The sequence below is a fragment of the Eurosta solidaginis genome, chromosome 4 (genome assembly GCF_040869045.1).
Source record: "Eurosta solidaginis isolate ZX-2024a chromosome 4, ASM4086904v1, whole genome shotgun sequence".
Taxonomy (NCBI): domain Eukaryota; kingdom Metazoa; phylum Arthropoda; class Insecta; order Diptera; family Tephritidae; genus Eurosta; species Eurosta solidaginis.
Window position 1 is genome coordinate 18,402,394 of NC_090322.1, and position 18,097 is coordinate 18,420,490.

Here is an 18,097-nt window from a genome sequence, read left to right on the forward strand (position 1 = left end):
GTGGGAAGCCCTACTACATCGCACGTTTAATTTTAAACTGATTCAACTCAAAATTTTGACTTCTTTAGATTTTGCGACATACCAACAAAACCAACTAAGAAGATTATGCTGACATTTATAGAATACTCAGAAACACCAAAATAGGGGACATATATGTATGCCTGTAAATCTCAATGGTATAATGGAACTCTATGAAAAAATAAAACTTTGCCTTTTCCCAACAAAATGAACTTTTGAATTACATCTGTGTACAATAAAATTGGCGACATATTGGAACAGACAGGCAGCCAGGCCAAGTTGCACACTCTGGTTCGGAGGATTAGCTTAAACCCGCGACAGGTATGCCTGTCGAAAGAGGCGACTAAAATACCCAAATGATTCAAAGGGTTCTGAAGCACAACCCTTTCAAGGGGTTGCCAGCGCAACCTCACCTATCCGTGGCGAATCTTGTTTCTTTAGGAAGTATTCAAATACGAAGGGAAAACAGGCCATGCGTACACTTTTACTCTTTTTATTTTTTATATACAATAAATAAAAAAATTATTAGGTTTTTAGAACTTTGAATGCCAAATTTTTCTGTATAGATATGTACTACTAAATATTTAGCGATAGTAGAAAATTCTTCCATCAGCACTTAAAATTGAAATTTATAGCACTGTGCCGCCTAGGTCATAAAGATAGGTTGTTGTTGTTTTAGCAGTGCTTTGCCCCAGATAATAGCTGCGACCGATCACAAATTGTCATCAATCATAAAAAGAGGTATTTTGCAACACTAGGTTATATTTCATGTTGGGCATTAATTAATGAACTGATGACTAAAATGAAAATTATATATTATATAATAATTAAATTATGAATTGGCTTTAATTCCATTGACGTTATTGGATGTCATATTTTAATAAGCTAAACTATTCTTATATCTTAAAACAACTTCGTTTCTTTGATTATCTGTTTTTTTTATTTATTCAGATGTAAAGAAAATCTTGAAGAAGGCAAACAACTGAAACATCAAGGCAACGAACTCGAGTGCGATATTTGTGGTAAATGTTTTAGTCAAAAGAATTCTTTAAGGCATCATAAACGACTTCACAGCGGCGAAAAGCCTTATAAATGTGATATTTGTGAAAAGCGGTAAGTTTTCTTATGTAACATTTACACTGGACCAAAAGCGTAAGCTAGTGCATTTTCTTGCGATGCATTGTTGTCCTTACAGTCGAGTGCGAAAGGTCAAAGAAAAAGCGAATGACGCCAATGTAAACTCTTTGAAAAGGGGACTAACACTAAATCCCCAAACACAAAATTCCCAGCTTAAAAAACCCCTAAAATCATCAATCCCAACACGGAATCTGCGCACATTTTTGGGGAAATGTCATAAACTCGCAAAAACCAAAAAAATGTTATATTAATAAATAAAATTACCTGACATATGAGTGCAAGTATATATACATATGTATGTATTATAAAGGGTACATAGTAAAAAATTGCGAATAACGTACCGTACACATGCTATTTGCATTTTGTTTTGGAGGCTTGTTTCTATCCGATTACAATGCTTATGTTATATTGCAAGTTTATTTACAGCAGACAATGGTTTCGATCTTGAACTACCATGCAAATACCGTCGGTGCAATGCCAGATATAGGTTTTAAATTTTTGATTTATTTTTCAAAAATTGATTTTTTTTCGTAAAGCATAGAACAGGGATCGAGTGCTAATACGCGTCCCCCAGCGGGTTAGGGGGTCAGAATATACCCGCGGTAGGTATGCCTGTCGTAAGAGGCGACTAAAATACCAGATTCAAGGGCTGTGTAGCGCAACCCTTCAGGTTGCCAGCGCAATATACAACTTCTCCAAACCCAATTGTAAACTTCACCTATACGCGGCGAATCCTGTTTCACTAACAGACGAGGCTCTGGCGACCCAAAGCTCCTCATGGAACTTGGGGGTGGATAGGGAGGGACGGCCTGAAGGTTTAATGTGGCCATATAAATCATTCCCGAGGTGTTTGGGCTAGCACCTTAATGGTGCTGTGTTACCAGAGCGTACCGGATCAGTATCCGGCAAAGGACCATCACATCGATAACACTCCCCAAAGCCTTCGGGGAGCAACCTTATCGCTACAACAATAACAACAACAACAACGACAACAGTGCTAATACGCGTCCAAAAATATCGGGAGAGGTGTCAAGAGACGCGTCTTGACCTCAGTATTAATAATCCGAGGACGGAAAATGTTGAGTCGTTCAAAATATATTAACGAAAAATTAACCTGGGTCCCTCCGAAACGGGGGGTGAGATTCATAGTATTTTTGTGCAGAACACTTCTTCTTTGGCGGCCTTCCGTGCCCTTTCTACACACAATTTTTTTCCTGTGTACAACTATATTACAAGAGCCGCATGAAAATTGTCAACTTTAACTGTAAATATCTCATTTATTTTCCGCCTACAGATTATACGCGTTCCTTGACTCCTCTCCCGAAACGAGTATTAGCAGTCGACCCCTGTTCTAGACTTTTACCCTTTTAGTAATGGCTAAGGCGAGCCATACCGACCGATATCACACCTTTCGCCAGGCATACCTATCGCGGGTATATTCTAGGCCCCCTATCCCGCTTGTTTTTGTTGTTGTATTAACGATAAAGACACTCCCCGAAGGTTTTTGCGAGTGTTATCGATGTTGATGGTTCTTTCCGGATATAGACCCGGTACGTTCCGGTGACAAGTACCATTAAAATACAAGCCCGACCATCTAGGAAACGATTTAATATGACCACATTGCACCTTGTTGCAGCGGCGGATTTAAGTTTAGTGTGGCCCCTGGGCACCAATGATGTGGACAAACGTCCGTACGTACGACACACGTCGGTGCATAACTGACGCTTAATACTGTATAATGCGCGTTGCGACTCGCAAAAAAAAAATTCGAACGCTGATGCGGCATCGCTGCGGCGGGCGGCGCGAGAGGTCAGTCTTAGCTTAAAAAATCTGCCGGGTACACTGCGCAGCGATTGGACGCTCACTTACAGCAATTTAAAGAAATCACCGCTCGGTTTGGATGAGACATTTTTTGAAAGTTGCGGCACTGCGAGTGCATTAACAGCTAATTACAATTATATTCTTCGCGTAAAGATACCCTACGGCTCTTCGCTGCTGCTATGACCTCAAAGGTTGTGAAGTTCATATTAAAAAACATTTAAAATTTATTTTTTTCATTAAACATTATTTCATAAAATAGGTGAATTGATAGATTCAAATTAAATAAGATCTCATAATATTTAAAAGTATAAGAGAATTAATGAAATTAATTATGGAAATTGAATAATTAAGTTTTTGAAATATTTAATTATGTATGACATATTTAATTTAATTCCGATTCATAGGATGGCAAAAAAGGACCTTGATTTATGATTTTATACTGGCAGTGGCAGATTATTAGGGGGCTACATGATGGTGCTATAGGTTCGAGACCCACCGTCTGCAGGGGCCTCCCGTGATCTGAATCTCTCTAAATTATACTTTGTTAAATCACGAACAGACGGCGGAGAAATACTATACAATTATAAAAAAAACATTGTTAAACCACGAAAGAGTGAGAGACAAATATTATGTTTTGTTTTTAATAATTTTAAAATATTTATCCATCTTTTATTTGTTATTGTTTTTTTATTATAATTTCATAGTATTTCAGATTTCTCCCCTGCCTGTTACAGGTTTAAGGGTTAAGAGATTTAATTATAATTTATTAGTATTTCTCCCCCGCCTGTCTGAGCCCGGCAGGGCTCCTTCTGAATTTCAGTCTCGGACCTCACGCAGTTTTAATCCGCTACTGTTCTGTGGGGGCCCCTGGGCACGTGCCCTAGTGCCCTGATGTAAATCCGCCGCTGCCTTGTAGGCCATCCCGCCCCATCCCCGAGTTCCATGAAGAAATTTGGGTCGGAAGGACCTGGCCTGCTAAAGAAACACGGGTAAGCAGGGTTTATAATTGGGTTGGATAAGCTATAAATTGTGCTAGCAATCCCTCGGTTATTTAGTCGTCTTCATTTGGGTATTTAGTTGCCTCCATCAAAGTTTCCCATTTTCTGTGTGAATGTGAATGTATTTCAGACAGGGAATAGGGATTTCGTGTTGGGTATTCTGATTATGGGGATTTTGATTTTGGTGATAAAGAGGGTAACCTCAACTCATTTGGAGGTACGTATTTGGAGCTAGTGTAAATGTAGTATTAAAAACATCGTCATTATTACAACTTTTCATTCTGTCTTTAAATAGCTTTGCTCACGTCACAAATATAACCGTCCATATGCGCACTCATACCGGTGAAAAACCATACAAGTGCAAGTATTGCGAAACTGGCTTTGGGCGAATAGATGTACTACATACGCATTTACGTTTACATCTGGGTGTAAATGTTCATAGATGCAAGTTTTGCCCCTTAGCTTTTCCTTTAGCTTCGGAGCTAAGATTACATTTAACGTCTCATAAAAACGAAGATGCAGAAACGCGTGAACGAAATATGACAGCTTTAAAGGAAGAAGAGGGCAAATTAAAGCATAAAATATTGAAGAGAAAACCTAGAAGGTAAGAAAATAACGTGGCATTAACAAAATATTTGATCACCGTAATGTAGTGGTAGTCAAAAATTTTCAAATGTGACCGCTTTTTGCGGGTGTATTATTTGATATCGGTCAAAAATAGAGTGAAGAATTTTATAATGTATTATTTTCCCTTGCAAAAATACCAAATATTTATATATACTGGATAACTACTTGCTGTGTGATATACTGGTACGAAGTTATAGTTAAATCAATTTTTAGCCAAGTGCACAAAAGTTAAATTTTTTTGCTCGCAATGTTCCGGTTAAGCTTTTTCTTAGATGAATATTTGTCGTTTTGGTGCACAACTATTGTGTGAAAGATTTATAATTTGTTGTAGCTCGTAGAAGAGTATAAAAAATGCTATCACTTTTTATGCTCCTCTGCTCTATGCTCTGTTTATGTTCACAGCCGGAGAAAAAAACTCCGAAGTAACCCCAGCCAGCATTTTGTGAAAATTTTGATCAAAAAATATTTAAACATCATACCCCAAGATGATTAAAAACGTTCAAATTTAAAGCATTTTCTGTTCGAAAATTAACGTATCGTCGGGAGAAAAATGTACCATAAATGTGGTTATTCTTGAATAATCATTTATGATTCCTATTTCGAAACGCTTTTTATTCATATTTGATATCATTGTAAAATTGAGCTTTAATAGTTTTAGAGTAATATTTGACTGCTTTTCACAGTCATTTTCTGATCATATTCGTGAATATATTTCAATCGTTTTGGTTAAGATTCTTGTATCATTTTTGAATGCCATAATAATGCATTTATTCTTCATATCTCATTCAAAACAGGATACTACATAATAATCTTATTTCATCTGGATAAGAAAGCGTGCAAAAGTGAGCTATTCGAACCACAGCTAACTCGCAAACAAACTTGACCGATATACACTAGGGCGGGTCGATTTAAAAATCGCTCATTGCTCTGTGAAAACCGTATTCTAGGGATCAAAATAAGAAACTTTGCCGAAGGAACCATACCTCTAAAACGAATTCTGATGTCCCCCCCTTTTGGGTAGGGGCAATTTCAGTTCTACCCGCTGTGTCTTGCGGTGGCTTAAAAAAACAACACAAGCAATTTTACGATCTGCAATTGTGTCACAGTGATACCTTCATTTTTTAAAACGGTTGAATAAAAAACCCACACAACTATGTTTACGACATGCAAATGCATCACAGTGATGCCTTGGTTTTAAAAGTGGGTTGTAAAAACGCTAATTTCTAATAATTTTTTTTAATTTCTTTTCTATTACTAAGTTAAATTCATTTTTTCATTTACATATGTTCTGACTAAATAAATTTCTAAAGAGAAAAATAAACTCCAAAAAGAAAAAACATAGGCATTTCAAAGTGGGATTTTTCAAAATTTGCAAGTTCGACCCAAAGGGGGGAGGGGGACATCAGAATTCGATTTAGAGGTATGGTTCCTTCGGCAAAGTTTCTTATTTTGATCCCTAGAATATGATTTTCACAGAGCAATGGGCGATTTTCTTGCCTCCCCTCAAATCGACCCGGCCTAATATACACCTGCGACTACAACATCCAACATCAGTTACGACCGTCAATATCTTAAAAAACGATAAGGTAAGGGATGTTGAAGCCGTATTCAGGTATGTCTAGATAGTTTCACTTACCTGGGGTTCAAATAGCTCACAACCTATGTATTGTCCAATCTTATGTATTTTCTGGGAAGCTGAAGGGGAGAAATTGTTGGGGAAATCTTCGTTCACGAGCAGCATTACATTATTTTTGTCTTGAAGAACATCTTTTGCATAAATAATAAAATTTTTATATATTTTTTCTTAGCTTCATGATTGAAAAAATATGTGTATGTGAAAAAATAAAATTTTTAATGCAAAGTAAAATTTCAACAAGTATAAAATTCATTATTCAGTCCACAAATATATTCATAAAATATTCAGAAAGCTGAATGAGAAATGAATATAAATTTTTGATCACCTAAACTAACACATTTGATTAAAATATGATTCCAAAATGTGATTGAAAAATTATATTCAGTTTTTGATCATCAAAGGTAATCATATTTGATTATTCTTTTTGTTGGTTTTTATGAAATATTAAAATTTAGTCATTAAAGGACTTCAAAAATAATTCCAAAAAGTGATCTAAAAATGCTTTTTAGTTTTCCATCATTAAAATAATTCATATTTGATTATTTCTTTTGTTCAATTGTATGATAACTCATTATTTAGTCAGAAAGAGTAATCAAATTGTATTGATATGTAGGGAAATTCAAAATTGAATCACGGCTTACTTCACCTGGTTATCCCACCATGTCTTTGCTGAGTGTGCACACACTTTTCTAGTACCAATCAATTATGAAAAATGTGCTCAAATATCACACGGTTGCATTTACTTAAAGCCACTCTAAAATATCCACACCAAAATTTAATTATTGACCGTTATGACCATCGTTATTTAAATGGTAATAAAGCACAAGGAAGTTAACTGTTCGAAAAGTTTAATAATAAAAAAGCAAATGACAAATATTTCAACATCCTTGTTCCGAAAATTGTCATCGTTCTAAATAAGTGTTGCCAATGTACCATTTATGCTTGCATGGAAAATTACCAACTTACATTTGTACGTCCTCAATTGGTGATTAAATAACTGAAGAAAAGGCAATTCGTTATAAAAGCTCTTAGTACAAGTTCCTTCATACATTCTTCTTAGCGGTATATGGCCGAATACTGTATCTATACTGGTTTGTTGATTTTGCAAATTGCAATAGCAATATACTATTTTTCTCTATTTTCTAAGAAAAATATTCTTCTAAATACTGTAACGAATTTTGGGAAATTCTGATTGTTTTGTACCTTCTTCTATCGTTCGAATCGCTGAACTCTCGAATAAATAAATCAAATATTCAGTATAGCAATATCTCCTTTATTTACAACTTTACTGTAGTAGTACTTAACAATTACGATACCCGCGTACCTCAATAATAGCGTGTCAAAATCAAACTGACTGATTACGTCTTGCACCGCGCTGCTTTTGTACTCTCAGTTAGCCTCGTTCGCCTATTTCTCCTAAGGTCTAGACTTTTCATGAACATACCTTCTGGAACAGTTGTATCTAATGCTTGGTTATTTAGCTATATCTGTAGTTTATGTTTTTCTTCTAGCTATATGCGTGTGAATGTGTGAGTAACTACTTTTGCTATTACCTGATGTGTAAATATGTGTACGTGAAATAATCTCTTTGCTTCAAGTTTCCGTTTTTGTTGCTTTTATCAATTAAAAGACAGGACTGTAGACTCATGACGGGTATTCTGACTGTAATAGCAGTTGTTGGAAGTGCGGGTTGGGGCAGCAAACAATCGATGATCGTTTTGTGCTCGTGCCCTGCGCTTACCAGGCTAAGACTCCAGCTATTAGCAGTGATACAGCTGTCGGATCTAGAAGCAGCAAGTCGCCAAGAGGACGGAGTTATTTTATAACAAAGGTCCTGGTGAAAAGTTTGATGGAATAAGAAGACGTTGCAAGTTAAAAGTTGCGACTTAAATCTTCACTTTATTGAATAAATTCTTGTCTTTTATACTAATTTGCTTAACCTATACATTAATAAATATCTAAATACTAATAACTAAAAATAAGTACATAGGGAATGGAGAATGCATACATGTGTGTTTGTATACGGTCTTTGTATACATGTATTTTTGTATGCATAACTCCATACATGTAGTTTTGTACATTTAGCAGCGTCAGCAGATCAGTTTGAGTGTTTCGGTATTTTCCCAAAAGAGGCTTGTATGTTAGTATGTATAATTACAATGGGTTGTATGTTTATATGTATAATTGATTAGCTGTGAATGGATATAGGTCTCATGTTCGGCATTCCATATCGTCTGGGTTAGTTCAATAATTTATGTTGGGAAAAATATTGTAATATGATTATTACTAAAATATATTTGGAATTTATACAGCGTAATACCGCAAGTGTGTTACAGTCGTTGTGAGGTATAATGGTACCTTACAGTGGGTATGACGTATAATGCTACACCATCCGCCTTAGAAAAAGAGTTTTATACAATTGTTTTGTGACCAATTGTATGAGACTCTTTGTCATGTTTTCAATGATTTTGATATTTTATTGTTGTAGTGAAAGAGGTTGTTTGCTTTGCGTTTGATCTGTTGACCTTGCTATTTTTTTGTTATAATTATTGTTTAATTTTTACGTATATATATTTTTTTTTTTGTATAAGTCCTTTTTTTTCAAAATTCTAGATTTTTAGATGTAGAAATTTTTTAAATCTTACTTATTTTATTTATATTGTTTATATTAAATTTTTATACAATTGTTTTGTACAGCCGGTCCTTAAGAGCGTCGACTCTCTTAAAAATCGTCATGTTCTTACAAATCAAGTGAATTGGAATATTTATTTATTAGTTTCTAAATTATTTTTATAGTTTCTACCATTATTTATTCTACCATTACTTATTAACTTATGCAAATCATTTTCCTATCGAAATGATTTTTATTATTTATCTACCTGAAGTTAAAGAAGAAGAAACCTTGCTATTAATATTTTCTAATCTATTGGGGTTAAAGTGAGCTATTTTCTTAAAAAATATGACCTTATAAGACCTAGGCAATAAATGAATGTATTTATTTTATTTTATCAAACTAATTCCGCATATTATTCAAGGAAAATATTTATCTTTTTTTTTTTTTTGATATTTTTCATTCATAATAAGGTAAATTTGTAATAATTACATAGATGATAGAGGGTTGCTGATGGAAGAGCGGGGTAGCTATGTATTGATAGTAGTTCTATTAATGGATAAGTGGAAGGTACACTGGGTGCAAAAAAAATTTTCGTATCTTTAATGTTCTTTTTATATGGATTCATATTTTCCAGCTATTTCTTTGATCTTATTTGTCATGCGATTTCTGCGGCGGCCACCAAGACAGAATCGTCATGATTTTTATGAAGAATTATTTTTATACCGGGATTTGTCACTTTCACAACCTTTTTGGGTTTGTGCAGTTGTTTCATCTTAGAGAATTTGGGTACCTAATTTTGTTATTTTAAATTTGCCTACTCGAGTAAATAATCATTTTTCACCAATTTGTCCATGAGGACATCTGTGTTTTTCATATAAATACCAAGTCCTGTATTGGCGGCATTTGTACAACGTGTGTACAGCCTGATAAGTAATTGTCCTAAGTCAATTTTATCATCTACAATCAGGTTTCTTGTATTTCCTACGCTACCATTTTTCTATCCTAAGATGAAAATGAGCGCGACATGTCTTATTGCAAATTTGTATAGCGCTTCACTTATATTTTTATAGGTTCTCTTTGTGACTATTCTTCATCATTTTTTTTTTTTTGTTATGGGCTGGTTTTAAAAGTTTCTTAGTTTTTGCCTATTTCCACTGTCCTAAAATTTCCTATTGCTTCATGACTATTTTTGTCAGGAGCCATCAAAGGAATTATGCTAATTTTTTTTTTTGATTTGCTGTTCGATTTAGGCAGGGTTGCCTTTACTGTCGATTGTGACATTTTTGGGTTTGAATTTATCGCTCTTCCTCAGTTTTGGTTTGGTACTGGTAATGGGTTAGATACGAGTTGTGGCGGGTTTTACCTGCCTAAATTTGTGCTTCATATAGTTTTTGAGCATCATGGCTATTGTGATGATCAATAGCATGAATACGCAACCTATAATTGCTAACCAAACATCCGGGATGTTCGGAGTACTTTCTGTATCTACCCTAGTTGATGACTCGTACTTGATTATTTTGTTATCTCTTGTTTCAGAGCTTTCTTTTCCTACTTCATAGCCAGCTATGGCTACCATAATGACTTGGGCTATTTTTGCCCACCAAGGCATCTTGAAATTTTCCTCTGCTTTTATGAGAGTTGAAATAAAAAAAAAATTTTGATTGTATTCTTTATTTTATGCATTCCATTTATTATTTTTCCTTATTTAGTTGGCATAAAAGTTTAAGAAAAATTTTGTTGGAAAAATTTGTTTAATTTTAATGTAAAAAATTTTTTTTTTTTTTACGCCACATTTGGCTTCAATCTTTTTTTCTAATTTTTAGGTTGAAAACGATTTTTTTTTTTTGTTTTTTTTTTTTTGATGCTACTTAGCATTTGGCATCGTTGGGAAACACTTTCCTCATCATTCGCATTATTTCTTCCACCCTGGTAGTGGGGTTTATAATGTCCTCAATTGTGGGTTCCCGTTCCATACCTATTATCTTCCACAATTTCTTTAAACCTTCTAGTTCTTTGGGTAGGTCCCTAGTGTGTCGGGTATTTTCATCCCACCAATAGAGAGGAAGATCTGAGGGGGTTCTTTGCATTTTAATAGTAATGGACAGAGTAGTTTAAATTTTTAAATTTTATAAAAATGTTCTATGGGATTTCTCTAGAGGTTTTAGAAGTGTCCTAAATATTCCAATTTACTTTTCTTTTTCTATAAAAAATTTTATTTTTTTTAAATTTTAACTGAGTAAATTTTTATATTATATTTTTTGTTTAAAAGAAATTGTTTGTACATACTTTATAATATTTATTATTTTTTTTTGTTTTTTTTTTGTTAAATAGTACAGATTTTCAATATTTCAAAGGAAATTTGTTCAAAAAAAATTTTTGATTAGTTTTATTTCCTACTAAAAGAAAAAAATCCTAAGCAAAAACTTTCGTTTTTGCTAATGGTTTAGCGTCCATAAGGCCGCTCAATTGATTCTAAAATTTTAAATATACTTAACGTTATAAATTGTATACCTACTTTAGTCTAAATTGCTGCCATTTAGTATTTTGCTGGTTATCAATGTTTCATATCTACGCTGCCAGTGCTGATTTTATTGTTTTATGTCCGCTCTCCAGTTTATGCTGTTAGTTGTATCAGATTGCTCAGGTTTATGCGAAACTTCTCGCGTTGATTGTTAATGCATTTTATTAGGTTGTCGATCATAATTTCCTTTGCTCCCTTTTGCTCCTTCTGTGTTACCAATTTTTGCAGGATTTTTAATAACTGTGTTGTTTACCCTTTGCTCCTTTTGCTCCTTCTGTGTTACCAATTTTTGCAGGATTAATAACTGTGTTGTTTATCCTTTGCTCCTTGCTAAATTTGCAGGATTTCTAATAACTGGCTGGATCTTAGAAAAATTTTTTATTGCTTGATCAGCAACTTTTTTTTTTTTTTTAAATTGAACTGGCAGGATCTTTTCCAGTTAGATCGTTTTTAGCAGTTGTGCTGATTTGATCTAAACTGGCAGGATCGCCATGAAAAGTTTGATGGAATAAGAAGACGTTGCAAGTTAAAAGTTGCGACTTAAATCTTCACTTTATTGAATAAATTCTTGTCTTTTATACTAATTTGCTTAACCTATACATTAATAAATATCTAAATACTAATAACTAAAAATAAGTACATAGGGAATGGAGAATGCATACATGTCTGTTTGTATACGGTCTTTGTATACATGTATTTTTGTATGCATAACTCCATACATGTAGTTTTGTACATTTAGCAGCGTCAGCAGATCAGTTTGAGTGTTTCGGTATTTTCCCAAAAGAGGCTTGTATGTTAGTATGTATAATTACAATGGGTTGTATGTTTATATGTATAATTGATTAGCTGTGAATGGATATAGGTCTCATGTTCGGCATTCCATATCGTCTGGGTTAGTTCAATAATTTATGTTGGGAAAAATATTGTAATATGATTATTACTAAAATATATTTGGAATTTATACAGCGTAATACCGCAAGTGTGTTACAGTCGTTGTGAGGTATAATGGTACCTTACAGTGGGTATGACGTATAATGATACACCATCCGCCTTAGAAAAAGAGTTTTATACAATTGTTTTGTGACCAATTGTATGAGACTCTTTGTCATGTTTTCAATGATTTTGATATTTTATTGTTGTAGTGAAAGAGGTTGTTTGCTTTGCGTTTGATCTGTTGACCTTGCTATTTTTTTGTTATAATTATTGTTTAATTTTTACGTATATATATATATTTTTTTTGTATAAGTCCTTTTTTTTCAAAATTCTAGATTTTTAGATGTAGAAATTTTTTAAATCTTACTTATTTTATTTATATTGTTTATATTAAATTTTTATACAATTGTTTTGTACAGCCGGTCCTTAAGAGCGTCGACTCTCTTAAAAATCGTCATGTTCTTACAAATCAAGTGAATTGGAATATTTATTTATTAGTTTCTAAATTATTTTTATAGTTTCTACCATTATTTATTCTACCATTACTTATTAACTTATGCAAATCATTTTCCTATCGAAATGATTTTTATTATTTATCTACCTGAAGTTAAAGAAGAAGAAACCTTGCTATTAATATTTTCTAATCTATTGGGGTTAAAGTGAGCTATTTTCTTAAAAAATATGACCTTACAAGACCTAGGCAATAAATGAATGTATTTATTTTATTTTATCAAACTAATTCCGCATATTATTCAAGGAAAATATTTCTCTTTTTTTTTTTGATATTTTTCATTCATAATAAGGTAAATTTGTAATAATTACATAGATGATAGAGGGGTTGCTGATGGAAGAGCGGGGTAGCTATGTATTGATAGTAGTTCTATTAATGGATAAGTGGAAGGTACAGTGGGTGCAAAAAAAATTTTCGTATCTTTAATGTTCTTTTTATATGGATTCATATTTTCCAGCTATTTCTTTGATCTTATTTGTCATGCGATTTCTGCGGCGGCCACCAAGACAGAATCGTCATGATTTTTATGAAGAATTATTTTTATACCGGGATTTGTCACTTTCACAACCTTTTTGGGTTTGTGCAGTTGTTTGATCTTAGAGAATTTGGGTACCAATTTTTGTTATTTTAAATTTGCCTACTCGAGTAAATAATCATTTTTCACCAATTTGTCCATGAGGACAACTGTGTTTTTCATATAAATACCAAGTCCTGTATTGGCGGCATTTGTACAACGTGTGTACAGCCTGATAAGTAATTGTCCTAAGTCAATTTTATCATCTACAATCAGGTTTCTTGTATTTCCTACGCTACCATTTTTCTATCCTAAGATGAAAATGAGCGCGACATGTCTTATTGCAAATTTGTATAGCGCTTCACTTATATTTTTATACCTTTCATGAAAATGAAATGGTATATTAATTTCGTCACGAAACCGAAAATTGTAAGTCCTTAAAGGAAAATAGATAGACCCACCATTAAGTATACCGAAATAATCAGGTTGAAGAGCTGAGTTGTTTTAGCCATGTCCGTCTGTCCGTCTGTCCGTCTGTCCGTCTGTCTGTTTGTATGCAAACTAGTCCCTCAATTTTTGAGATATCTTGATAAAATTTGGTGAGCAGGTGTATTTGGGTGTCCGATTAGACATTTGTCGGAACCGACCGGATCGGACCACTATAGCATATATCCTCCATACAACCGATTTTTCAGAAAAAGAGGATTTTTGTAATATCTTACCCAATTTAACAGATTGAAGCTTCAAACTTCACCATATACTTTCGTATATTGAGCATATTGTTGCCTGAAAAAATTTATGAGATCGGTCGTATATATAGTATATATCCCCCACAACCGATTGTTCAGATAAGGAACTTTTCGTAATTACTGCCCTATTTTAAGAGCTAGAGGCTTCAAATTTCACCGAATATTTACTTATATAGCATATATTGTTGTCTGAAAAAATCATAGAGATCGGTTGTATATATAGTATATATCTCATACAACCGATTGTTCAGATAAGAAACTTTTCGCAATTTCTACCCCATTTTAACAGCTATAAGCTTCAAATTTCACTGATTGCTTACGTATATAGCATATATTGTTGTCTGAAAAAATCATAGAGATCGGTTCTATATATAGTATATATCTCATAAAACCGATTGTTCAGATAAGAAACTTTTCGCAATTTCTACCCCATTTTAACAGCTAGAAGCTTCAAATTTCACCAACTGCTTACGTGTATAGCATATATTGATGTCTGAAAAAATCATTGAGATCGGTGGTACACATAGTATATATCTCATACAACCGATTGTTCAGATAAGAAACTTTGCGCAATTTCTGCCCCGTTTTAACAGTTAGAAGCTTCAAATTTCACAAAATGCTTACGTATATAGCATATATTGTTGTCTGAAAAAATCATAGAGATCGGTCGTATATATATTATATACTTCATATAAACTGTCATTTTGACCCCTTTTTTACGGCTAGAATCTTCAAAATTCATCAAATTTCATCAAATAGTTACGTTTTCGTCATATATTTTTGAAATACGTGATTCGTAGTCATAGTTTTTACACGCAGACCACAAAAAACCTGAAACTTTGCATCCTCACACAAAGTACCTACCTGTTTTTATACCTTTCATGAAAATGAAATGGTATATTAATTTCGTCACGAAACCGAAAATTGTAAGTCCTTAAAGGAAAATAGATAGACCCACCATTAAGTATACCGAAATAATCAGGTTGAAGAGCTGAGTTGTTTTAGCCATGTCCGTCTGTCCGTCTGTCCGTCTGTCCGTCTGTCTGTTTGTATGCAAACTAGTCCCTCAATTTTTGAGATATCTTGATAAAATTTGGTGAGCAGGTGTATTTGGGTGTCCGATTAGACATTTGTCGGAACCGACCGGATCGGACCACTATAGCATATATCCTCCATACAACCGATTTTTCAGAAAAAGAGGATTTTTGTAATATCTTACCCAATTTAACAGATTGAAGCTTCAAACTTCACCATATACTTTCGTATATTGAACATATTGTTGCCTGAAAAAATTTATGAGATCGGTCGTATATATAGTATATATATGGTGGTATATATAGTATATATATGGTGGTATATATAGTATATATATGGTGGTATATATAGTATATATATGTAGTATATATATATAGTATATATATATATTTTCGCAAATTTTAGCCCCATTTTAACAGCTAGAAGCTTCAAATTTCACCGAATATTTACTTATATAGCATATATTGTTGTCTGAAAAAATCATAGAGATCGGTTGTATATATAGTATATATCTCATACAACCGATTGTTCAGATAAGAAACTTTTCGCAATTTCTACCCCATTTTAACAGCTATAAGCTTCAAATTTCACCGATTGCTTACGTATATAGCATATATTGTTGTCTGAAAAAATCATAGAGATCGGTTGTATATATAGTATATATCTCATACAACCGATTGTTCAGATAAGAAACTTTTCGCAATTTCTACCCCATTTTAACAGCTATAAGCTTCAAATTTCACTGATTGCTTAGGTATATAGCATATATTGTTGTCTGAAAAAATCATAGAGATCGGTTCTATATATAGTATATATCTCATACAACCGATTGTTCAGATAAGAAACTTTTCGCAATTTCTACCCCATTTTAACAGCTAGAAGCTTCAAATTTCACCAACTGCTTACGTGTATAGCATATATTGATGTCTGAAAAAATCATTGAGATCGGTGATATACATAGTATATATCTCATACAACCGATTGTTCAGATAAGAAACTTTGCGCAATTTCTGCCCCGTTTTAACAGTTAGAAGCTTCAAATTTCACAAAATGCTTTCGTATATAGCATATATTGTTGTCTGAAAAAATCATAGAGATCGGTGGTATATATATTATATACTTCATATAAACTGTCATATTGACCCCTTTTTTACGGCTAGAAGCTTCAAGATTCATCAAATTTTCTTCAAATAGTTACGTTTACGTCATATATTTTTGAAATACGTGATTCGTAGCCATAGTTTTTACATGCAGACCACAAAAAACGTGAAGCTTTGCATCCTCACACAGATTACCTACCTATTTTTATATCTTTCATGAAAATGAAATGGTATATTAATTTCGTCACGAAACCGAAAATTGTAAGTCCTTAAAGGAAAATAGATAGACCCACCATTAAGTATACCGAAATAATCAGGTTGAAGAGCTGAGTTGTTTTAGCCATGTCCGTCTGTCCGTCTGTCCGTATGTCCGTCTGTCTGTTTGTATGCAAACTAGTCCCTCAATTTTTGAGATATCTTGATAAAATTTGGTGAGCAGGTGTATTTGGGTGTCCGATTAGACATTTGTCGGAACCGACCGGATCGGACCACTATAGCATATATCCTCCATACAACCGATTTTTCAGAAAAAGAGGATTTTTGTAATATCTTACCCAATTTAACAGATTGAAGCTTCAAACTTCACCATATACTTTCGTATATTGAACATATTGTTGCCTGAAAAAATTTATGAGATCGGTCGTATATATAGTATATATCCCCCACAACCGATTGTTCAGATAAGGAACTTTTCGTAATTACTGCCCTATTTTAAGAGCTAGAGGCTTCAAATTTCAGCGAATGCTTACGTATATAGCATATATTGTTGTCTGAAAATATCATAAAGATCGGTGGTATATATAGTATATATATGGTGGTATATATAGTATATATATATAGTATATATATATATATTTTCGCAACTTTTAGCCCCATTTTAACAGCTAGAAGCTTCAAATTTCACCGAATATTTACTTATATAGCATATATTGTTGTCTGAAAAAATCATAGAGATCGGTTGTATATATAGTATATATCTCATACAACCGATTGTTCAGATAAGAAACTTTTCGCAATTTCTACTCCATTTTAACAGCTATAAGCTTCAAATTTCACCGATTGCTTACGTATATAGCATATATTGTTGTCTGAAAAAATCATAGAGATCGGTTGTATATATAGTATGTATCTCATACAACCGATTGTTCAGATAAGAAACTTTTCGCAATTTCTACCCCATTTTAACAGCTATAAGCTTCAAATTTCACTGATTGCTTACGTATATAGCATATATTGTTGTCTGAAAAAATCATAGAGATCGGTTCTATATATAGTATATATCTCATAAAACCGATTGTTCAGATAAGAAACTTTTCGCAATTTCTACCCCATTTTAACAGCTAGAAGCTTCAAATTTCACCAACTGCTTACGTGTATAGCATATATTGATGTCTGAAAAAATCATTGAGATCGGTGGTACACATAGTATATATCTCATACAACCGATTGTTCAGATAAGAAACTTTGCGCAATTTCTGCCCCGTTTTAACAGTTAGAAGCTTCAAATTTCACAAAATGCTTACGTATATAGCATATATTGTTGTCTGAAAAAATCATAGAGATCGGTCGTATATATATTATATACTTCATATAAACTATCATTTTGACCCCTTTTTTACGGCTAGAATCTTCAAAATTCATCAAATTTCATCAAATAGTTACGTTTTCGTCATATATTTTTGAAATACGTGATTCGTAGTCATAGTTTTTACACGCAGACCACAAAAAACCTGAAACTTTGCATCCTCACACAAAGTACCTACCTGTTTTTATACCTTTCATGAAAATGAAATGGTATATTAATTTCGTCACGAAACCGAAAATTGTAAGTCCTTAAAGGAAAATAGATAGACCCACCATTAAGTATACCGAAATAATCAGGT

The 18,097-nt window shown here is 33.3% G+C and overlaps 1 protein-coding gene across 3 annotated transcripts in view; it reads left to right on the forward strand.

The window, feature by feature from the left end:
* LOC137249180 (zinc finger protein 91-like) overlaps positions 1–18,097 on the forward strand; it is a 218,185-nt gene that overhangs the window by 111,595 nt on the left and 88,493 nt on the right. For all 3 annotated transcript variants that reach the window (XM_067780481.1, XM_067780480.1, XM_067780482.1), the window contains 2 exons: positions 970–1,131; positions 4,270–4,578. In XM_067780481.1, coding sequence (XP_067636582.1) covers positions 970–1,131; positions 4,270–4,578 — 471 coding nt within the window. The remainder of the gene's footprint in view (positions 1–969; positions 1,132–4,269; positions 4,579–18,097) is intronic.